Genomic DNA, 25,262 nt, shown 5'->3' with positions numbered 1-25,262 from the left:
TTCTGTACCTCTAAAAATGAATGCCAACATTGCATTTGTCTTCTTCACCACCGACTCAACCTGGAAGTTAACCTTTCGGATATCCTGCACAAGGACTCCCAAGACCATTTGCATCTCTGCATTTTGAATTCTCTCCGCATCTAAATAATTGTCTGCCCGTTTATTTCTTCCACCGAAGTGCATAATCATACACTTTCCTACTTGGTATTTCATTTGCCACCTCCTTGCCCATTCCCATAAACTATCTAAGTCTCTCTGTCGGGTCTCTGTTTCCGCAACACAACCTGCTCCTCCACCTATCTTTGTATCATCGGCAAACTTAGCCTCAAATCCATTAATACTGTTGTCCGTATCATTGACATACATTGTAAAAAGCTGCGGTCCGGACACCGACCCCTGTGGAACTCATAACCGGCAGCCAGCCAGAATAGGACCCCTTTATTCCCACTCTGCTTTCTGCTGACCAGCCAATGCTCCACCCATGCTAGTAACTTCCCTGTAATTCCATGGCCTGTTCTCCTGCAAAGCAGCATCATGTGCAGCACCTTGTCAAAGGACTTCTGAAGATCCAAGTACACTATATCTACTGCATCTCCTTTGTGTACCCTGCTGATAATTTCCTCAAAGATTCGCAGTGGGTTTCTGAGGCAGGATTTTCCTTTCAGGAATCCATGCTGGCTTTGGCATATCTTGTCATGTGCCTCAGGTACTCCGTAATCTGATCCCTAACAATTGATTCCAACAACTTCCCAAACCACTCTGCTGCTGCCCACCCTTCTTAAATAGCGGGGTAACATTTCCAATTTTCCAGTCACCTGGTACAATGCCACAAATCTAACAATTCTTGAAAGATAATCGTTAATGCCTCCGCAATCTCTCTGGCTGCTCCCTTCAGAATACAAGGAAGCATTCCTTAAGGTCCATGAGATTTATCCAACCTCAGAGCATTGAGCTTCCTGAGCACCTCCTCAGTCATAATTTTCACTGCACAAACTTCACTTCCATGACATTCTTGAATGTCCGATATACTGCAGACGTCTTCCACTCATTCAGTTCCACTGCCCTCTCTGCATCTCTCATTACAATATCTCCAGCATTAATTTGCATTGGTTCTATATCTACACTTGACTCTATTTTACCCATTATATTCTTAACAAAAAAGCTTCTAATACCTTCTTTGATATTAGTTGCCAGCTTCCTCCCATAATTGCTCTTTTCCTTTTCATCTGTGCCCGTGAGGATATTGGACCCCTTTGGGTTCAGGTGTAACCCATCCTTTTCGTACTGGTTGTACCTCCCCCGGAAGAGGCCCCAGTGATCCAGGAATCTGAAGCCCTGCCCCCTAAACAAGTCTCTTAGCCACACATTAATACGCCTGACAATGATATTCTTTCATCGCTAGCAGGGGCACAGGCACCAATTCTGAGATTACTACCCCAGATTTCCACAGGGGTCTGGTTAGCAACGTTTCTTTTTATGTTCTATGTCAATGCATCGGATGACAGTATTATGGCCCTGTGGTCAAATTTACGGATGAAGTCGGATATTGAAAGGACTGGATAGAGAGCTCGTGGAGGGCTATAGTGTCCGGTTACCACAATGCCATACATACAACTTAAATATACAAACCATAGGCTTGCTCCGCGGCTGGAGATTCTTAATTGGAGAATGGCGATTTATTCACAAAATCCTCATAACCCACGGTGACTGTACACTGATCCCAGCAATGGAACCCGCCACTGCAGCCCCACCATGCATTATGTACTGATTGCAAAGCTACGAAATTTCATGTGAATAGCCTCCCCTTCCCCAACTCCACTCTTTCTGCGTCACCGGCAGTCTGGGACATCTCATATCTCGCTGCCTCCGCCAGGACATTAAACTGTGAACAACTGTGGTCAGGGACTGATCTCTGGGGTACTCGAAACGCTTCCTCCTTCCAGTCTGAAAATGAACCACTCATCCAGCCACACACTACCTGCAGTTTATCGATCTCTAACGAAAAAGCCGAATCACCTACTCCTGAGGATCAATAGCATTGATGACTCTGAGTTTACCACCGACAGATGCCATGAGGGACACGATAATCAGAAAGTCTCTAGTCGCGTCCGTGTAAATAAAATGTGATCTCAGTAGGTGTGTGGCGCATGCTCAGAATGCGAAGGAGACAGACAAACTGAGCCAAGTCACAGACTGATGAAGGGGAGCAATGATCCATTTTGATACAGAGAGGGATGCAGAGAGTTTGATATTGACCCTGATGCCGGAACTGTAGTCAGTTAGAAGATGAACTCTTGTTCCTCCAAATTGTTTTGAACTGTGACAGTGTTTTTTTCTGAAGGCACCATGGAGATTAAAATTACCTGAGTTGAAATGTTGTCCCTCACCCACTGACGTGGTCTGTAAACTTTTAACAGTGTAGAAATGTCAGAAGATCTGTGTGTGGTAATCACAAACACCATATCTCCGCTGTATCTGTCAGTTCACCAGCGTTTGAATGCCAGGGATCCTTGAATGTAGAGGCCGAGATGCTGGAGAAGACAGCGCCCCACTCGCTCCCAGGAGAGACCGAACACGTGACCATGTCTGTGATCTGATTGGATACAATGCCGTGACGTTGACAGCATTGTGACGTCATTCACTGGCTTTCGTTTTGGAAGGGATTCAGTCGGCCATCGCAGATACGCCAACAGCTTCGCACTGGGAAGCGGCCGTTCAACTGTTCCGTGTGTTTGAAGAGACTCATTCAGTAAACCCACCTTGTGATGCTCCGGTGAGTTCATAATAAATAGAAGCCACATTTCTGTCCGGAGTGAGCAAAGAGTTTTACTCGATCATCCCAGCTGCTGCAGCACCAGCAACTTAACGTCAGTGTGGAAGTTCAAACTGTTCAACCACTACGGTGACTGAAGGCCGCTGCAGGTTCATGAGGGACTGTTACTGTCAGATTCTACAGTTCTTGTGGCTGCTCATCGCACCCAGGACTGAACCCTGGTCACTGGGCATTGGAGGAGTCTGTTCTGCTGAGATTAGCCTTAAACTAGACTGATGTTTAATACTGTGGATCCGTGAAAAATAAGTCAGTTCTGTATCAAATCACCTATCTCTACCACACTCTCAAATCACTAATTTCAAAGGACTGTGGGTTGTTGCAATGCGCCTCTAAAGACTGACAGCAGACTAGCGAGTGAATCTTCAGTGGAGCAAAGTCAGAATCCAAAGAGTTGCCAGCACCAATCAGGGCTCTAGGTCTCCGGAAAGAGATGGGGTCTGGAGGTTACAGAGAGGAGGAGGAGGAGGAAGAGGAACCAGACCAGCAGGGTGTGGCTATGAATGAAAGATGAGTAACATTTGGAAACTGGGCAATTGAAAAACAAAATGGTTAATGTCTACAAAACATTGCAGGTAATCAGCAGATCAGGCAGTAAATGTGGAGAGGAATAAATGGACAGCATTTAGGCCGAGCACCTTCAGCATGTCTAGACTGTGTACTCCTCTGCTTAGTTGCTGCCTGAACTGCAGAGCTCCTTCAGCATTGTGTGTGTGTGCGTCGCTGTTTTCCAGCAACTGCAGAATCTCTTGTGTTTCATATCTGCATTTGTAAGACGATTGTACTTTGGCATTAAATAAACGAAATGCCTGTTGATATTGAGTGTGTCGTTTATGGAAGCCACTTTCTGGGTAAAAAAAAAACTAAACTGCTGATTTTTCCACACACAAAACAAACTGAGGTATGGGCATGAAACTGGTGCTTGCAGAAACCTTTAATGGCACCGTGATTACCCTGATGCACCATCAATAACTCACACTGAGACGTAAGGCGAGGTATCGGCTTTTATTGACTGGAAGAAGGAACCAGGAGTGAGTGTCTATCATACAATGTCCTGGAGACTGAGGCCGAGCGTCAGGCCTCAGATCGCCTTTATACAGGGGCCTGTGGGGGGAGCCACAGGAGCAGTCAGCAGGGGGCGTGTCCCGACAGGCACACAGTTCACCACATACCCATAAAGCCGTGCGTTTAAAATTTCGCGGTCGCTTGAAGCACCGATCAAATGCGCAGGCGTCAAGCTTGCCGCTGTATTGGATAACTCCGCATGCGCGCAGTACACAAAATGTCGGGAGGACCGGCAGAGGTAAGAGCGGGTGCTGGGTGGGCTTTAATTGACTGACAATTGCTGTTAACACTGAACACCGTGACTCACAAACTCGGAACAGGACAGGTCTTTTTCCTCTCTCTCAGCCCCAAGATCCGTACAAGGGCCCCGGGGAGCTTCCGGCCAATCAGGGAATGGGAGCAAATAGATCTCACAGACAGAGCCGAGCTCCAGAAAACTAAATGCAGGGATCAGGAACTCGTAGAAAGGGAACGGGATCTTTCTGTCAGCTATTGAGACAATCACCTTAGTTCTACCTCCAACCGCAGCTGCCGGCAATCCAGGCAACACACAAAATGCCGGAGGAACTCAACATTAGTACTCTTTTCTATCGATGCTGCCAGGCCTGCTGAGTTCCTCCGGCATTTTGTGTGTTGCCTGGATTGCCGGCAGCTCTTGTTCTGGCCTTTTCTACCGGTGCGGACATGCTTTGACCCATTCTGTCTGGGTACGTACTGATATCAAACACCTTTGCCCTGGGCAACAAGTAGCTCTCACTTCACAAATGTGCCAGACTCCAGTGAGACAGACTACTGCCCTTCATATTTTTTGGCATTGCCATCACCGAGTTCACCCCTGTCAGTCACCTGGAGGGGAGGGGGGGGGGTGGGTGTTCAGGGGAGATATTTATGTACAATACAGAAACTGGTGTTACCAGTGTGTATTGTGGCGACGCATTAGTTGCTGGATAATTTGCAAATGGGGAGTGATATTTGGAAATCTGACTTTTTAAAGTATCATTTATCAAGAAAATCACATATAGTGACATGCAAAAGTTTGGTCATCCCTGGTCAAAATTTCTGTTGCTGTAAATAGCAATATAGTGAATAAAAGATGACCTGAGTTCCAAAAGGCATAAAGTTAAAGATGACACATTTTTTAATATTTTAAGCTTGATTACTTTTTCTTTTCCATCTTTTACAGTTTCAAAATAACAAAAAAGGAAAAGGGTCTGAAGCAAAAGTTTGGGCACCTTGCATGGTCAGTACTTAGTAACAACCCTTTGGCAAGTATCACAGCTTGTAAATGCTTTCTGTAGCCAGCTAAGAACCTTTCAATTCTTGTTTGGGGATTGTTGCCCATTCTTCCTTGCAAAAGGCTTCCGGTTCTGTGAGATTCTTGAGCCGTCTTGCATGCACTGCTCTTCTGAGGTCTATCCATAGATTTTTGATGATGTTTAGATCGGGGGAATGTGAGAGCCATGGCAAAACCTTCAGCTTGCACCTATTGAGGTAGTCCATTCTGAATTTTGATGTGTGTTTCGGGTCATTATCCTGTTGTAGAAGCCATCCCGTTATCACCTTTAGCTTTTTTTACAGATGATGTGATGTTTATTTCCAGAATTTGTGTTATTTATTTGAATTAATTCTTTCCTCTACCAGTGAACTGTTTCCTGTGCCACTGGCTGCAACACAAGCCCAAAGCATGATTGATCCATCCTCGTGCTTAACAGTTGAAGAGGTGTTCTTTTCATGAAATTCTGCACCCTTTTTTCTCCAAACATACCTTTGCTCTTTGCAGCCAAAAAGATCTATTTTAACTTCAGTCCACAGGGCTTGTTTCCAAAATGCATCAGGCTTGTTTAGATGTTCCTTTGCAAACTTCTGATGCTGAATTTTGTGGTGAAAATGGAGGAAAGGTTTTCTTCTGATGACTCTTCCATGAAGGTCATATTTGTGCTGGTATTGCTGCACAGTGGAACAGTGCACTACCACTCCAGACTTTAATCTTCGTTAAGGTCTTTTGCAGTCAAATGGGGGTTTTGATTTGCCTTTCTAGCAATCCTATGAGCAGTTCTGTGCGAAAGATTTCTTGGACGACTTCCGCCATTCCTGTTAACTGCCATTTCTTAATGATGTTACGAACTGAGGAAGCGGCTACATGAAAATGCTTTGCTATCTTCTTATAGCCTCCTCCTGCTTTGTAGCCATCAATTATTTTAATTTTCAGAGTGCTAGGCAGCTCCTTAGAGGAGCCCATGGCTGCTGATTGCTGGGAGAAGGTTTGAGGAGCCAGGGTATTTATAAAGCTTTGAAATTTGCATCACCTGGACTTTCCTGACAAAGATTATGAATAAGCCATAGCACTAACAATCTCATAAAGGTCTGAGACCTTGGTAAAAGTTATCTGAGAGCTTAAATCTCTTAGGGTCCCCAAAGTTTTGCATGCTGTTCCTTTAATTTTTTCACTCTAAAATTACACAAAACAAAAATGTTGCTTAAAATGTTGAATTGGGTGTTTCATCTTTAACTTTAACTTTTGGAGATCAGTTCATCTTCTACTCACTTAACTATTCACAGTTCTTGATCCAGGTAAAATGGACCCGGGGATCGAGCTGCTTGGGCTTATAAGGTGTTGAGTGAGTATTTCTGGTCTGGGATCAGCAGTTTGTTTCTGGAGTTCCTTTGGAAGCAATGACTGCTAATCTGAGGAGAGGATGATTTCCCATTCCATCCCTCACAGGGAGAGGCTATGAGTAAATGGGCAGTTCCGTGTTTACAACAGTAGAAATAGACCCTTGAGTTTGGTGTTGAACTGTGTTTGGAAATCACCCCCCCCCCCCCCCCCCACACCGACTGTCACCTGTCTGTTACTCGGCAGAAATCATGCACAATCTCAAGTTTCTGGAGATCTGCACTAAAAACTGAAAATGTTTGAAGTCATTCTGATGAAATATATTAACCTGAATTGAAAAGTTTGTTCCTCTCAACACAGCTGGTCCTTACCTGCTGAGTGTTTCTGGTAATTCCAGTTTCTGTTTATTACATTCACCCTGGAATGGTTTATATTTCCTGAAATGGACCTGTTTTAACCTGGAAATGGAAATGGGTCATTCTGTGATCGTAGAGCAGTGAAGAAAGCACAACTTTTCTCTGTAAATTATCCTGGTACCTGTTTGTGTTCAGTACAGTTGTTGCTGACAAGATTTACAAGAATAATCACAGAAAAGATTGGCTTTATGTGTGAGGAGCATTTGGTGGTTCTGGACCTGTGCTCAGTGGAGTTCAGAGGGACGGTGGGGTTGGTGGGGGAGATGTATGGCAAAGTAAACCTACTGAATGCTGAAAAGCCTGGATACAGTGGACATGGAGAGGATGTTTCCATAAGATGGAGAGTCTGTGATCCGACAGCACAGTGTCAGAATAAAGATGCTTACCTTTAAAATTGAGTTGACAAAAATGTCTTCATCCAAAAGATGTCTGATCTGTGGAATTTGTTGCCACAGATGGTGGTTGAGGCTGCCATTTGGGTATATTTATGGCAGAGATTAATATACTCATGATTGCTAAGTAGCTTCAGGGTTACAGCAGGAAGGCAGGGATATGGTATTGGGATAAATCTCAGCCACGGTTGAGTGGTGGAGCAGACTTGATGGATCGAATCGCCTAATTATCTTCCTGCGACTTACATCTTACCATGACAGAACGATGACTCCTTCCTATCCCACATCAGGTTTTGTGATGTGTTACAGATTTGTTCACTGAGATCATTATATTTGCCTTCAACGTTTAAGTTTCAGTGAGTTTTGTTCTTAGTAACATTTAGCAGAAATGTTTGGTTCTCCTTTTTATTGTTAATGTGCTTCATTATCTTTCACGTTAAAGTTAGACCTGCGGTGAGAGATTTGTTGGAAGAAAAACCCCAACTGGAAGGAAACCACGACTGTAGACGAGGGAACAGCAACAAGTGAACCTGCCCGAGGACTGAGAGCATCAACTGGAGAGAACCTATCTGACTCAGAGAATCCAGTGATTCAGTCAGGAGAAAGTTTGGTGAGTCTCATTTACTCAAACACTGGTCCTTTAGACATTACATACCTGTACAAAGGAAGGTAGGAAATAGTTGGAGGGAGACTGAATGTGCCCAGAAGAACCAGTTATGCCTCTGACAGACCCAGTTGGAATCACTTCAGGTCTGGTAATGTCCTTCCAGTAGCCCAGCCCTTTAAAAGCTATCCCATTCTTTCAAAGTTGAATCCAGATAAAGTCACTCAGAGACCGTATCCGCACCACCTCTTTATTCCAAGCACCCGGGGCTTACTCAGTTAGTCACTCAAATAGGAAGAGTCTATGACTGTTCCCGCCCAGTCCACTAACTGACTAACAATTTGCGTTATACCACAGATATATCTGTCCAGATACCCCCCCACACAAGACAGGCTGGAGCCAACGTTATTTACTACATGACAGCCCATAAAGACAAATTACAAAATAGTCATAATGCCTTAGAACAGACTGAAGCTGCCCTATCTCTACACGTGAGTAAACAAGGAGATGAGCATCCTGGAACCCGAGCTAGCTTCTCTCAAGAAGAAATATGGTTCAGCTTGGCTTAACACATCTGGTGCTCATCAGCAGTTTCTTTCAGAAAAACAGGCTGCTATTGTTTAACCAAGTGTTAACCCTTTTGCATACTTTATCACTCCCTCCTTTTGATCATTACATGATCAACAAAGCAGTAGATTTTTACAGAGAGAAAGCAACTGAGTACAACATTGACTTATCAGTGAGTAAAAACAGCGTTCAACAGTAATTATAACAATGATATGCACAACTATTAGGACATAATGCAATATCATGCCCCACATATTAACAAACAGGCTGTCAAAGACCACCATTTCGAACCTTCGGTGAACCCGTGTAAATCCTGCCCTACTTTCTTGATGCTGTCAATCTCCTTGGCAGTGTGCTCAGAGAGGGAGTAATGTTGGTAGACTCATCAGAGATATATGTGCAGCATCCTGTGTCAATAATAGCAAAGGTTCCCCCTTTCTCAGCTAGGATAAAATCTAAAGCCATATAATTCTGTAGGACTGTTTGCCAGATTACAATCATTTCAGTGGATATTTCTGTTACTTGGGCCTGCGTTTCTGTCAGGGTCCCTGCAGTATTGTGGCCAGCTCCTCAAGCGCTGTAGCCAAATTGATTATATCTCGTAAATTCCTGGCTACTCCATAGGAGAGAAAAGTGATCATCCAAAATCACTCAGTCTCAGTTATTCCTCTCCGCTGCTGGGCACCTGCAAGTATGGCCAGGATGCATGTTTCCCAGTCTAGGAAGGTGTGTTCGGTGGGAGCCTGAGATACCATCCCTCAAAACACTGACAGCCACAGTCATCTCTGACTGGACCCCAATTCCTCATCTCTCTTCCCCTGGCATTATTTGTGAAAGCCCAGGCTGAGAGTTCCTCACTCTGATTGAGCAGGATTACTGTCATTGGACATTGGATTACTGACATTGGATTACTGTCATTACTGTCATACAGGCCCCTAGTTCTACCTGTTTGGCATCGGTGTGACAGAGACACAGAAATGTGTTAACATGGGGACCCCGGATGCTGGCGTGATCCCTCTCAAAGACATAAACACAAACACCACTGTTACATACCTGTAACAATTTCAATGAACCAGCAGCAATATACCACTGGTTTTGATGTTAACACCACTATCTTTATTTGTATCTACTTATAACAACTTAAGCAAAACAATCAAAAGGGACCTTGGGGTTCAAATCCATACATCCCTCAAGGTTGCTGCACAGGTTGATAGGGTGGTTAAGAAGGCCTATGGTATGCTAGGCTTCATTAACAGGCGGATTGAGTTCAAGAGTAGAGAGGTCATGTTGCAACTCTACAAATCTCTGGTGAGACTGCACTTAGAGTATTATGTTCAATTCTGGTCACCTCATTATAGGAAGGATGTGGACGCTATGGAGAGAGTGCAGAGGAGATTTACCAGGATGTTGCCTGGTTTGGAGAACATGTCATATGAATCAAGGTTAGCAGAGCTGGGACTTTTCTCTTTAGAGAGTAGAAGATTGAGAGGGGACTTGATAGAGGTCCACAAGATTATGAGAAGTATAGACAGGGTGGATAGTCAGTATCTGTTTCCCAGGGCAGCAATAGCAATTACCAGACGGCATATGTACAAAATTAAGGGAGGGAAGTTTCGGGGAGACATCAGTGTTAAGTTTTTTGAGGGTGCCTGGAATGACTTGCCAGGGATGGTGGTGGAGGCTATAACATTAGGGCTGTTTTAGAGCCTCTTGGACAGGCACATAGATGAAAGAAAAATAGAGGGTTATGTGGTAGTGTGGATTTAGTACATTTTTTTTAAGGGTTATAAGGGTCGGCACAACATGGAGGGCTGAAGGGCCTGTACTGTGCTGTAGTGTTCTATGGTTATGTGTATACATATGTGTAAATGTAACTCCCAAACCATTGAGCTCAGGGAATACCAAGCTTAGAGTCTGAAGATGGTAAAGTATGAAAGTTCAGCTCATCCACGGAATAAATGACGAGAGAGATATTTGTAATCCAAGGTGAATGTCGAGAGCAGGCAATTGCTTCCAATTCCACAAGTTCCACAGTGGTAAAACAGAGTAACAGTCGCCGAAGATCTTATCCGTCTTCGTTCCAAATCCACATATGAATTATCACCAAAACTAGCTGATAACAGGGGTACCGTCTTCAAAGGGAACTACCACCCAGGCAAGGGTTAACACACAAGTAGATTCCACAAGGTCTCCCAATCCAGATCCAACACACAAAGTATTACCAACAGTGATTTCCACAGAATACCTTTCTCACAAGTGGTTACCACATAACGCACCCGAATCCAGTTCAGGGTTAACAAAAGCGGTAGCCACAGGATACTCCATCAAAATCCCCATATGGATTATACGAATTACCACCAACAGTGATTTGTCACGGGGTACCCTGTACAAGTGAATTACCACCCCCAGGCAAGGGTTAGCACAAGTGGTCTTCAAAGGACACTGCCAAACCTAAAGATCCACTCCAGTGGATCAAACAAAGTGACAATCACACATTCAGTATTTGCTGGATCAATAATCAACCCACCCTTGTGGGCACAGGAGAGTTCAAACACCGAACTTCAGCCTCTAGGTCCTTTGTTTCAAACCTTCCATCTTCTGACTGTCTGTCTCTGACTGTCCTTGCTTAAATAGCAAACTGCGAGCTATGTAAACACAAGCTGTGAGCAAGTGTAAACATGCTGCAGAGTCAAATAGTTCCACCCCTCCCTCTCTCTCAGTAAGAAACTGGAGCCGATAAAGCCGGCGGCTGAAGTCACTCAGGCACTCTCTTAAAATGACAGTCCACGGCAAGAAACCTAGAGGTTCGTCACACCACTAACCAATACTTTTTCCTTTAGTCCGAGAGAGCCCTTCTACTCAGTTCCTTCAATAGCACGTTTGTAGTCTGTTCGATGTATCCACCAAGATTGCCCCTTCAGTCTCTGAGCCGTGGAGTGGTCAGTAACACCTAATATGGTCCTCTCCACCGAGGTCTGAGTTTCCCTCAATCCCAGTTCTTGGTCAGGACAAAATTCCCAGGTTCTTGGGTGGGATAGTCACTCCTCTCTGCGCGGTAGTTCTCTTCCTTGTAAGCCTGTCGTACCTGTGACTGTAATGCTTGGAAAATTTTGTTTAGTTGGCATATGTATTTCCCATCTCTTCCCCGAGGGTATGCATATCCAATTTACCTGGTAGACTTTCTGGGAACAATGGTGCACAAGGTCTTGGTCCACAGGGTGTCCTCATGGGCCGTCCATAAATGATTTCAGCTGGTGACAACACTGATTTCCCCTGTGGGGTGACCCTCATGTGGAATAGGTCTAACAGTAGGACCTTCAACCAAGAGAGTCCAGTCTCCGCTGTTAGTTTGGCCAACTTACTCTTCAGAGTGCCATTGACACTAAGCCAGCGGCCCGTGGGTGGTGTACACAGTGGAATTGTTACTTGATAGCTGGTTTGTTACACACCTCTTCGCTTGCTTTCACCACAAAGTGTGGGCCATTGTCAGAGCTCAGCATCTCTGGCAGGCCATACCTGGGAATTATATCCCGTAATAATACCTTCACAACAGTCATAACAGTATTATTGGTAGTTGGAATAGCTTCAATCCATCTATTAAATGTATCTATAATAACTAAGCAGTATCTATAGCAATGTACTCTAGGCAATTTAGTAACATCAACTTGTAGACACGAAAATGGTCAAGGGACACGAAAATGGTACCCAGTGTGCAGGGTGCAGGTTAACAACCAATCCCTCCTTTTCCAGGTGTGTCCATAATTGACCAATATTGGTAAAAACTGTGTAGGAACACAAACCTGTCCCGCTGGGGTGATCCAAAAACCTGGGTCGGGGTCTTTCTGGCACCCCATCTGGAACCACAGCTTGCACTCCTCCTCAGAGGCGTCCCCTGAAAAGTACGCACCTCCCACATGTCTGGCAAACTCGTTCTGCTTGAGTTATGGAGGATTGCTTGATGGGAACCCGAGGAGACTACAACTATCGAGGATTGTGCAGCACTTTTCACTGTCTAATCTGCTAAAGCATTGAGTTTAGTGACCTGTTTGGACATGTGGGTGTGGGCCGCACATTAATAATGGCCAGAACTCAAGGTAGCTGTGGAGCAGTGAGTAAGTTGTTTACAAAGGTGGCATTACTAATGGGGTGGCCAGAGCAAGTCAGGAATCCCCATGTTCCCAGAAAGTCCGGTAGTCATGTACAACTCCAAATGCATAACGGGAGTCCATGTAATTGTTCGCACTTTAGTCTGTTGCTAGGATACAGGCACAAGTCAGAGCAAACAGCTCAGCCTTCTGGACGAGACGGCTGCTTCAAAAGAGTCCTGCTCAATTACTTCACTGTCCGTCAATATCCAGAATATTGTTTCCCTGCTGGATCCACAAACGGGCTTCCATTCTCATAAAACAGTGCCTCGGGCTTGAGGGGATATAGCAGAATGGATGGGAATGTCTGTCCTCTTGTCATGGTGATCCAGATGGGGGGCAGTTTTAGAAATTAACAAGCAAGGCCAATTTCATGGCCTGAAATTGCCCAGAGATGGGGTACAGCCTCTTGGATTCGGTCAATATTAAAAGAGTGTCTTACCAGATGTCCTGTCTTCACCTGAGTCCTTCCAGTATCAGAGTTGGCATGCGGCCAAGTCTGGCCAGCCTCCCGTGGTGCTGGAGGCAAGGACCCCTAGGCTCTTTGGCTTGAACCCAAGGCAAACCGTCACGGTGGTATGGGGAACCACCTATCCTGTCTGTCACCAAAGGAAATTCGGAACTTCGGCCAGTAATGCACTGTTCTCTCTTCCTTTAACCGCTCTAATGTGACTGGGAACTTTGTCCCTAGAGGGGTGCATAATACTGGCTTTTCTCAATCCCCCTGGAATTCCACCTGTAGTGGCTGTGTATGTGAATACGTGCGTTCCGTGCCTTCGAACCCAGACAGAGTGATTGTAGTGTTTGATAGCTGGAATCCATTTTCCGATATTACTTCCTGATTGAGAGTGGTTGTGGTTGCCGGCATATCAATCATAAACGGAATTGGAATTCCAGCAACTTGCAACGTTCCGTTGGGCTCTTCCTGAGGGGTGGTACTCATGGCAGGAAGCATCCTTGCTTGTTCATTTGAAAATGGGTTGTTGTCCCCACCTGTCTCTTGGTAGGTTTTTGTTCCCATTTCTTATCCCCAGATATCGCCCTCTTGCGTCCTTCTTCCCACTGAACATCTTCACCTTTAATATTAGTTCCCTTCAGGGTTGATTGGGATTTGAAAGTCAGGTCCCAACAATATGTCAAAGCTTGTCACATTCTATTTTGGTCATTGTCAGGCCATCCATGTTATTTGTTTTAATCATGTTGGCTAATTTAGTTGGTAAGTATTGGAGAAGCAGGGAGTTAAACTGGGGGGGATGGATTCCCATCTTTACAGGCTTGATCAGAAGTTGTTCAGTCCTCAGATGGAGTCAGCAATCAAATGGCTGAGCATGGTGCGATGAATGTGCTGAGCTGTGTATATTACAAAGCAAGAAGCATGGTAGGAAAGCCAGATGACCTCAGGGCAGGGAATTACGATATTGTAGCCATGATTGGGACTTTGTCGCACCCAATAGTCTGAGGGATTTAGAGGAACAAATTTTTAAAGAGATTACAGACCATGCCAAGAAACAAAGGTTGATGCAGTAAGTGATTTTAACTTTCCATATATTGACTAGGACTCCCATAATGTAAAGGACTAGATGGGGTAAAGTTTGTCAAATGTGCCCTTAATCAGTGCATAGAATTCCCGACGTAGAAGTGTGCAATAAGCTGTTAGGAAATGATCCAGGGCTGATGACAGAAATTAGTGATCATAATGCCATGAGAATCAAAAGTAAATATGGAAAAAGAGAGTTCTGGACCATGGATTGAGGTTCTGAATTGGAGAAAGGTCAATTTTGATGTTATCAGAAAGGATCTGATAAGTGTGGTTTGCGACGGGCTGTTTTCTGGCCAAGGAGTACTTGGTAAGTGTGAGACCTTCAGAAGTGAAATTTTGAGGATGTTGAGTTTGTATGTGCCTGTCAAAATAAAAGTTGAAAGGTAACTGGTGCAGGGAACCTTGGTTTTCAAGAGATATTGAGGCCCCGGATATTTTATTCTTCTGAATGCCTCAGACTGTTGGGTGCTACCAAGACTCATTAATGACTACAAATCATAAATCCATGCGAGCTCATCTGACTTTTTTTTTAGTCATCTTCTGTTGGTTTCTAAAAGCTTCCCAATAATTTTTGCTCTTTTGTTTGCTCTCTCTTGGTTTTTAAGTTGGTTTTGGCTTCTCATTTTAGCCATGGTTGTGTCATCCTGCCTTTCCAATGCTTCCACTTCTTTGGGATGTATCGATCACTCAGCTCCCGAATTGCTCCAGCCATTGCTGCTCTGTTGTCACTCCTACCTTTCCCTTCCAGACAAGTTTGGCCAGCTTCTCTGTCACAGAAACATGGAGAAGTTCAGTACGGAAACAGGCTATTTAGCCCACCTAGTCAATGCTGAGAACACATTTAAGCTGTCTAATTCAACTACCTGCACTGGGACAGTCACCCTTCATGCCCCTACCATCCAAGTACCTATCAAACTTCTCTTATTGTTGAAACCGGGCTTATATTCACCACTTTTGCTGGCGTCTCATTCCACAGTCTCACGACCATTTCATTAAAGAGCTTTCCCAAATGATCACGTTTAATTTTCACCTTCCCCACTTACCCATGACCTCTGGTTGTCATCCTACCCAACCTCAGTGGAAAAAGCTGTTTGCATTTACCCTATCTATACCCTCATAATTCTAACAGATCCTCAAAGCAAACTTACATTCTGATGCTCAGTGCCTTTTTTAGGTTTATAAAGTGGTCGTGTAGATAGCCAGAGTTTTTTCCCCCAGGGTTGAAATGGCTAACACTAGGGGGCATAGTTTTAAGGTGCTTGGAAATAGCTACCGAGGGGATGGCAAGGGTAAGTTTTTTACCTAGAAAATAGTGTGTGCGTGTAACCCACTGCCAGCAGTGGTGGTTGAGGCAGATACAATAGGGATTCTTAACGGCCTCTTAGATAGGCACATGGAGAAATGGAGGGCTATGTGCTGGGGAAATTCTAGGCAGTTTCTAGAGTAAGTTACGTGGTTGGCACAATGTTGTAGGCTGAATGGCCTGGAATATGATGTAGATTTCTATGCTCAGTGTTCTATGTTGAACAGTGAAATAACATCTCTTCTTTAAACTGTACAGGGTCCACGATTTTAATGTGGCTTTTTTCACACTCCAATAGAACCTTTGTCCATCTCCTGAGTAAATAGGGATGAAAACATATTTAAGATATCCCGCATCTGCTTTGGTTCCATACGTGGATTGCCATTCTGGTCTGACAGAGAACCAACTTTGTGCCTTACAATCGTCTTGCTCTTAAACTATCTCTGGAATCCCTGATGATTAATCTTTTCTGCAATGGCAACCTCATGCCTTCTTTTTGCCATCCTGATTTATCTCTAATGTGTTCTCTTGTACTTTTTATACTTCATAAGAACCTGCGTGCCTATCCCTGTTATGAAACTCCATTTTGTGCTTCACCAGGGTCTCAATATCTCTTGAAATCCAAGGTTCCCGGCAGTTTCTATCTTTACCTTTTATTCTGACAAGCACATACCCGCTTTGTACTTTCAAAATTTCGCTTTGAAGGCCTCCCACTGACCAAGGAAACCTTTGCCATAAAGCGGCCTGTCCCAGTCCACAGTTGCCAGATCCTAGTATCTTAATTCCAGGTATTGATCCATTCCCTGAACACATCCACCTTTCCTATCATGCTCCTTGCATTGAGATATACAGGGCTCAGCATATTCACTGCATCATGCTCAACGTTTTTCATTCCTGACTTTGTCTGAAGTCTGAACAACACCTGTCTCCACAACACCTCCACAATCTGTTCTGTTATTCAGGCATCCATTCCCCTTGAGACTTTAGTTTACCCCCCCGTTACCCCCACCCCCCACCATGCAGCTCTATCACCCCTTTGGTTTTCATCTCCCAGATCAATAAAAAGGAGGTGCATACAGGCAGATAGGAACAAATGGGCTACTTATGAGATACAGGAAATTCAAGTGAACACTGATGCAAGAAGGGAAAAAATTAATCCTTTGCAGGATCAGAATGGTAATCCATATGAGGAGATGAAATAGATGGGGGAGATTTTTTCTGCATTCGTATTTACTCGGGAGGTGGACACAGAGTCTGTAGAAGTGAGGCAAAGCAGCATCAACTTCATTGACCCTGGACAGATTACAGAGGTGAAGGTGTTTGTCGTCTGAAGGAAAATTGCCATGGATAAATCCCCAGGGCTTGACAAATTGTACCCTCGGACCGTTTGGAAGACAAGTGCGGAAGTTGTCAGGGCCCAAGCACAGATATTTAAATTATCCTTAGTGACAGGTGAGGTACTGGAGGATTGGAGGACAGCCAATGTTGTAACGTTGTTCAAGAAAGGCTCTAAAAATAAACTAAGAAATTGTACATTGGTGTGCTTGACATCAGTAGAGGGAAAGTTATTGGAACTTATGTGCAGGAACCAGATATATAAGTATTTGGATAGATGTGAGTTGATTAAGGATAGAGAACATGGTTTTGTGCATGGTAGGTCATGGCTCACCAATCTTATAGAGTCTCTCGAGGAAGTTTTCAGGAAAGTGGATGAAGGCAAGGCAGTGGATGTTGTCTACATGGACTTTGGCAAGGCACTTGACAAAGTCTCATATGGGAGGTTGGTCAAGAAGGTTCAGTCACTCAACATTCAAGATGAGATAGTAAATTGGATGAGACACTGGCTTTGGGAGAAGCCAGAGTGTGGTAGCAGATGGTTGCCTCTCTGACTGGAGGCCTGTGACTAGTTGTGTGCCAGAGGGATCAGTGATGGATCTGTTGTTGTTTGTCATCTATATCAGTAATCTGGATGATAGTGTGGTTAACTGGATCAGTAAATTTGTGGATGACACCAAGATTGGGGTGTAGTGGACAGCGGGGAGGACTATCATGGCTTACAGTGCGATCTGGACCAGCTGGAAAAATGGTTTGTGAAATGGAAAATGAAATTTAATGTAGACAAGTGTGAGCTGTTGTATTTGGTAGGTCCTACCAGTGTAGGTCTTACACAGTGACTGGTTGGGCACTGAGGAGTGTTGTAGAAGGAAGGGACCTGGGAATACAAGTCCGTAATTCACTGAAAGTGGTGTCACAGTTAGATAGAGATGGAAAGAAAGATTTCAGCCCATTGGCCTTCGTGAACCAAAGCACTGACAGCAGTAGATAGATGAAAGTTGTAAAAGAGGTTCCGAGAGTTCAGAGAAAATTCACAAGGATTTTGCCAGGTCTGGAGGACTTGGGTTACGAGGAAAGATTGAACAGGTTAGGACTTTATTCCTTGGAATGTAAAAGATTGAGGGGAGATTTGATTGTGATAGAGGGGCATAGATAGACTAAATGCAAGCTGGCTTTTACCACGGAGATGGTGTGGAACTACAACCAGAGGCCATGGGTTAAGGGTGACAGGTGAAATGTTAAGGGGAACATGAGGGGAAACTTCTTCACACTGATGGTCATCTGGGTGTGGAATGAGCAGTCAACACAAATGGTGAATGCGAGCTGGATTTCAACATTTAAGGAATTTTGTGTAGGTACCTGAATGGTAGGGGTGTGGGAGTGGGGAGTTTAAATAGTTTAGCACAAGTTAGATAGCCCAAAGGGCTTGTTTCTTTGTTGGTACTTTTCTGTAAGAGCCTGAAATAACAGAAAAAAATCACTGTAAGTTAATTTAACAGCTGTGCGGATCAACCATTCATCTCAGCAAGAGATTTTTATAAGGCATTAAAACTGTGGCACTTTAAGTTAATAATACATATAAGAAAATCCCAGCTGCACGTCAAGAAAGACTATTTGTGTGAGAATGTTTCAGTTACTGTGTGGCCAGGCACCCATTCAGCAGGAACAGGGAATAATACCAATGGAGGGAGTCAAACTGAGCCAAGGCACAGATTGGAGATGGCAGAAATGCCCCATTCCTATAGAAACAAGAAGAGCATAAGGGAATTGATGGTTATTCCAGATACCAGCACTGTGCCCAGTTAGAAGATGATTTCTCTGTCCAACTTGGGTGGAACCTCACTGTAACAGTATGATGCTGGATCAGACCTTGGCAACTCAAGTAATCTCATCCGAAGTGTTGTTGTACACCCATTGATGGATTTTGTAAATCTTTTTACAGGTTAAAAACGAGAAGGAATTTGTCTCCCGGAAGCTCAAACATGGCACACCAGTTTTGCTGCCTCTGTCTAGATATTTAAGAAGTGAAGCAAGGGATTCAATCGACCATCCTACCTGATCAGACTACGGGGCAGGATTCACTCAGTCATTTGACCAACTGGCTTGCCCGTCATTTTACACAGGGGACAGCCTATTCTTCTGCTCAGACAGAGGGAATGGATTCAGTCAGTCATCTCAACTGAAGGTACGTCAGCAAGTTCACACTGGGCAAGGCCATTCACCTGTTCTGTGTTTAAGAAAGCATTTAGTCTGTCATCCCACCTGTGGACACACCAGTCAGAAGCTGGTCATCTGCTGAATTTCTGGGAAAGGATTCACTCGGTCATCTGACCTGATGGCACACCAGTGAGTTCAGACGGGGGAGCGGCCGTTCACTTGCTCGGACTGTGGGATGAGATTCACTCGGTCAACCACCCTACAGAGTCACCAGCGAGTTCACACTGGGGAGAAGCCATTCACCTGCTCAGACTGTGGGAAGGGATTCACTCGGTCATCTGACCTAATGACTCACCAGCGAGTTCACACCAAGGAGCGCCCATTCACCTGCTCGGACTGTGGGAAGGGATTCACTTCGTCAGCCAGCCTGCAGACACATCTGCGAATTCACACTGGGGAGAAGCCATTCACCTGCTCAGACTGTGGGAAGAGATTCATTCGCTCATATGACCTACTGACACACCAGCGAGTTCACACCAGGGAGCGGCCGTTCACCTGCTCGTACTGTGGGAAGGGATTCACTCGGTCATCTCACCTAGTGACACACCAGCGAGGTCACACTGGGGAGAAGCCGTACACCTGCTCAGTCTGTGGGAAGAGATTCATTCAGTCAGGCAGCCTGCAGAGACATCAACGAGTTCACACTGGGGAGAAGCCATTCACCTGCTCAGACTGTGGGAAGAGATTCACTCTGTCATCCCAACTACTGAGACACCAGCAAGTTCACAGGGAGAAGCCATTCATCTGCTCAGAATGTGGGAAAAGATTCGCTGATTCATCCACCCTACAGAGACACCAGAAAGTTCACACTGGGGAGAAGCCTTTCACCTGCTCAGACTGTGGGAAGGGATTCACTCGGTCATCTGACCTAATGGCTCACCAGCGAGTTCACACTGGGGAGAAGCCTTTCACCTGCTCAGACTGTGGGAAGGGATTCACTCGGTCATCTGACCTACAGAGACATCAGCGAGTTCACACTGGGGAGAAGCCGTTCACCTGCTCAGAATGTGGGAAAAGATTCATTGATTCATCCACCCTACAGAAACACCAGAAAGTTCACACTGGGGAGAAGCCTTTCACCTGCTCAGACTGTGGGAAGGGATTCACTCGGTCATCTGACCTAATGGCTCACCAGCGAGTTCACACTGGGGAGAAGCCTTTCACCTGCTCAGTCTGTGGGAAGGGATTCACTCGGTCATCCCACCTACAGAGACATCAGCGAGTTCACACTGGGGAGAAGCCGTTCACCTGCTCAGAATGTGGGAAGAGATTCACTGATTCATCCTCCCTGCAGAGACACCAGCAAGTTCACACTGGAGAGAGGCCGTTCACCTGCTCAGTCTGTGGGATGGGATTCACTGAGTCATGTAAACTGAACAGTCATCAGCGAATTCACACTGGGGAGAAGCCATTCATCTGCTCAGACTGTGGGAAGGGATTCACTCGGTTATCCAACCTGCAGAGTCATCAGTCAGTTCACACTGGGGAGAAGCCATTCATCTGCTCAGACTGTGGGAAGGGATTCTCTTGGCCATGTGACCTAATGGCTCACCAGCGAGTTCACACCGGGGAGCGGCCATTTACCTGTTCAGACTGTGGGATGGGATTCACTTCGGCATCGATTCTAGTGAGACACCAGCAAGTTCACACTGGGGAGAAGCCATTCACCTGCTCAGTCTGTGAGAAGAGATTCATCAACTCTTCCACCCTACAGAGGCACCAGCGTGTTCACACTGGAGAGAAGCCATTCACCTGCTCAGTCTGCGGGAAGGGATTTACTCAGTCATCCAATCTACAGATACACCAGCGAGTTCACACTGGGGAGAAGCCATTCACCTGCTCAGAATGTGGGAAGAGATTCACTGATTCATCCACCCTACAGAGACACCAGCAAGTTCACACTGGGGAGAAGCCTTTCACCTGCTCAGTCTGTGGGAAGAGATTCACTTGGTCATTTCACCTGCTGAGTCATCAGCGAGTTCACACTGGGAAGAAGCCATTCACCTGCTCAGAATGTGGGAAGAGATTCACTTGGTCATCCAACCTGCAGAGTCATCAGCGAGTTCACACCGGGGAGAAGCCATTCATCTGCTCAGTCTGTGGGAAGAAATTCACTTCGTCATCCAACCTGCAGAGTCATCAGTCAGTTCACACTGGGGAGAAACCATTCACCTGCTCAGTCTGTGGGAAGGGATTCACTTTCCCATCTAAACTGAAGGTACATCAGGTGGTTCACACTGGGGAGAGGCCATTCACCTGCTCAGTCTGTGGGAAGGGATTCACTGAATCATCTAAACTGAAGGTACACCAGAAAGTTCACACTGGGAAGAAGCCGTTCACCTGCTCAGTCTGTGGGAAAGGATTCACTCAGTCCTCCACCCTCCAGAAACACCAGTCAGTTCACACATTCTGAGCTATTCCCCTGCTCAGAATGTTGGAAAGGATTCATTCAGTCATCCCAACCACTGGCACACCAGTCAGTTCACATTCTTATTAATTCCTTGCTTTTGCTTGCTGAGGACATTCATTTTAAGAGAGAGAGTGATTAAGAAGGCAAATCAGTCTGGCTTGCAGCTTGTTTACATCGCTTACAGCTTGCTTAGTTTTAACCGAGGACTCAGACACTCAGGGTCAGACGGAGATGAAGGAGGAAAAATGGAAGGATCGAAACCAGGGAACTAGTGGCCAAGGGTCACTGTTTAGAGCTTTCCTATGCCCACAAGGGTGGGTTAAGTATCGATTCACCATACATCGAATGTGTGGTTGTCACCTCGTTTGATCCATAGGTGTGGATCAGATTTGGGGTATCCTGTGAAGACTACTTTTGTGTTAACGCATGGCTGGGTGTGGTTTGGTAATTCACGTGAAGGCGATACCCCTTGTGACAAGTCACTTTTGGTGATAATTCGTATGTGGATTTAGAACGATGAAGCATAAAATCTACAGCAACTGTTCTCTCATTTCACCACAATGGAACCTTTGGAATTCAACATAATTGCCTTCTCTCGACATTACAAATATCTCTCTCTCATCACCTATTCCATGGATGAACTGAACTTCCATACTTTACCATCTCAAGACTCTCAGCCTTATTTCCCCCAAGCTCAATAGTTTGGGAGTTATGTTTTGTTACGCCTGTGTCCCAACTCTGAGGGGCTGAAGGGTACAAAATTGCCCCCTCCATATTGAGAATCACAAGATCGCTATTAATTCAGGTCAGGAGACCCAGTAAATGAGGGAAAGACATGCAGAATCCACATGGGTTTTGGGATGTCCCACCCCCTCAGCGATACAAATCCACGGGAAACGGCCATTGTCACTTGGAGATGGAATAGTGTATTGAGTTCCGTACTATTTATTTGAAGCCCTCAGGGAATGAGCCGAGGGGGCTGGCTGAGGGATTGCATCATCCCAACCTGATTGACATCTGAGACCCCGTGAGTAAGGATAAAAGAGGGCCTGGGGAACATCCTCTTTAGACGCACCAGGAGAAACGATAGAAATCCTGTGACAGCATTTAATAGTGACAGCCGGTGGTGACTCGTGTGTGTGTGTGTGTCCATCCTTGCCCGGATGACGAGTTTTCCACGGAACGGCTTAGCTAAAGGACCGACTACAGAAACGGAACTCTCGAAGGATCAACATCATAAAAAGGAAAGCCGGCAAGTTTAAACCATCTGTCTCTCTTGACTCCAACAAAAGGCTGCAGCCTGCATGAACTTGAGTGACTTTTATATTTCCATCGGGCAATACATTATCCCCTAGACAATGATAGAGTTATTTCTTATTGATTGTTATTATACCTGCATTTTTAGATTTAGTAGCGACGACGTATATTATCTATGTTTGCATTGATATTTTTGTGTATTCTTATCATTAAATACTGTTAAAAATAGTACCATCAGACTTCAACGGACCTCACTATCTTTGCTGGTAAGTGACCCAGTTATGGGGTACGTAACAACTTGGGGTTCTCGTCTCGGGATTTGACAACAAATTGGGAGGCCAGTGAATCGGGCGTGTAAGTCCAAACTTGGATCTGGTACAGGGGTAGCCAGACAGGAAACCAGCAAAGATGGACGTGGATGAATTTATAGAAAACCCGACTCTGGAGGCGCTAGAGGCGGCCACCAATTCGGACTTGATAAATATGGCGAAGGGGCTAAACCTCGCAGAGGTGAGGTTTTCAATGAAAAAGCGGGAGGTGCGAAGGGCCATAACTTAGTATTATATTGAGAAGAATGTGTTTGCAGCTGAGGTATTGGAAAATATCCCTGAAAAGGTACCAGCTAGAGGGATGGCTCAGTTAGAGTTGGAGAAATTAAGGTTGGAACATGAAATTAAATTAAAGCAGCTGAGAAGGAGAATGAAAGGGCCGACAAACAAAGGGAGCATGCGCTCCAGCTAAAGGAGTTAGAGGTGAAACGGGAGGATGAGCTCCAGCTAAAGGGGTTAGAGGTGAAAAAAGAGCAGGACAGAGCTGAGAAGCAAAGAGAGCATGAAATTCAGTAAAAACAGCTGGAGGCAGCTGAAAAGGAAAAGGAGAGAGCCGAGAAGGAGAGAGAGTATGAGGAGGCAGAGAAAGAGCCAAAATGACTTGGATATGGAAAAGTTAAGGCAAGAGCGAAGAGCTGAAGGGTCAGACCGAGAGGAGCGGTTTAATGTTAGTCGGGAGTTGAGGTTAGTACCTCCGTTCGAGGAGATGGATGTTGATAGTTATTTCTTGCTTTTTGAAAAGGTGGCAGTGAATCAGAAGTGGTCCAAAGAGCAGTGGGTGGCATTGTTACAAATTGTGTTAAAAGGGAAAGCACAATGGGCATATGCGGCGTTGTCTATGGAGGAGGAAGAGGTGGAGAATTATGACCAAGTAAAAACGGCCATTCTCCGGACTTACGAATTGGTACCTGAAGCGTATAGACAAAAGTTCAGAAATTTAAAGGAAGGGTGGAATCAGATGTATAAAGAGTTTACCTATGACAAAGGGTGTGCTCTTGGATCGTTGGTGTACAGCAGAAATAGTGAAAGAGGCATCTCAGGGAGCTAATTCTGATTGAGCAATTTAAAAGTGGTGTTTCAGAGGATATCCGGATGTATTTTAATGAGAAGCTGAATAAGTCCATCTCCGAATTTGCTAGGTTCGCAGATGAATATGCCCTAACCCACAAGACACAGTTTACCTCGAATAAAAGTTCCCAGAGAGACCGTGGGAACGATAGAGAAAGCCCGCCGGCTGAAGCAGAAGTCCTGCCGGGAGCTAGTGGTAAGATTGGGGAGGAGAGGCAAGATAGCCAGAGATTTCCGGGCTTGACCTATTTTAATTGTGGAAAGGGGGAACATATTGCATCTAGGTGCTTTGCTCCGAGGAAGGAGACAGGAAAAGGGAAAGCAGCAGTCCCTATTGGATGTGCTGTGGTAATCAGTAAATCGACAAGAGAGCCCCGGGTAGACAGGGTACGAGAAGGGTCTGAGATTTGTATGTCAAATGGAACCGTGTCTGAGAGAGGGAGACCGACCAATTCCCGTGCGAATCTGGAGAGAGACAGGGGCTGAACTGTCATTGATTAGCCGTAAGGTACTGGATTTTGTTCGCAAGACGGGAATGGTAGCTGTGAAGGGAATAGGAAAAGGGAAGGAAATGGTGCCCTTGCATAGGATCATTATGAATTGTGAGCTAGTCTCTGGACCAGTTGAAATGGGCGTGCAATCAGAATTCCCGAGAACTGATGCGGACGTCCTTCTGGGTAATGATTTAGCCGGTGGTAGGGTTTGGTCAGCAATGAAGCTGTTGAGACAGCCGGTGGAGGCCCCGCCCCTAGATTCCAAGATCTATCCCGCATACGCGATCACTCGCAGCATGTCGAGAAAGGCAGCTGAGAACGAGGGCACTTTAAATCCGGCCAGTATCGAGTTGGCCGAGTCGTTTTTACCAACCCTGTACCACGAGGGTTTAGAGGGTGGAAACACTAAGAGTAGTAAAGTGAAAGAGAGTAAGGGAGAGGAGGTAGACCTTCCCTTAGCGAGGAGAAAGGTTCTAGAGGCACGAAATAAAGATGAGAAACAGATAGAGCTGTTAAATGGTCTAGGGTTGGACATGGATGATCTGTCTGGTTTGGCAGAACTGTTTGAAGAAGTGGAAAATTCTAACGGTGTTCCCGATGATGAAATGAGGGCAGTCCTAGATGAAAAGGGTACCCTTACCTTGAAGAAGTCCGCTGAGATGGCAGATGAGGTTGT

The 25,262-nt window shown here is 45.2% G+C and overlaps 1 protein-coding gene across 6 annotated transcripts in view; it reads left to right on the top strand.

Moving 5' to 3' along the window:
- The first annotated feature begins 4,089 nt into the window (after window positions 1-4,089).
- LOC132407279 (oocyte zinc finger protein XlCOF6-like) overlaps window positions 4,090-25,262 on the top strand; it is a 35,039-nt gene continuing 13,866 nt past the window's right edge. For 5 of the 6 annotated variants that reach the window (XR_009516426.1, XR_009516427.1, XR_009516429.1 and 2 more), the window contains exons 1-3: window positions 4,090-4,133; window positions 5,079-5,135; window positions 7,760-7,927. Coding sequence is in view for 1 of the 6 variants with exons in the window: in XM_059993559.1 (XP_059849542.1) it covers window positions 19,204-21,441 (2,238 nt within the window). In the remaining 5 variants the exon portion in view is untranslated. Of the gene's footprint in view, window positions 4,134-5,078; window positions 5,136-7,759; window positions 7,928-18,753; window positions 24,990-25,262 lie in introns of those variants that run through there. The other variant, XM_059993559.1, reaches the window with a different exon arrangement.

Source organism: Hypanus sabinus, chromosome 18, assembly GCF_030144855.1.
Source record: "Hypanus sabinus isolate sHypSab1 chromosome 18, sHypSab1.hap1, whole genome shotgun sequence".
NCBI lineage: Eukaryota > Metazoa > Chordata > Chondrichthyes > Myliobatiformes > Dasyatidae > Hypanus > Hypanus sabinus.
This window is presented reverse-complemented; position numbering and strand designations above follow the sequence as displayed.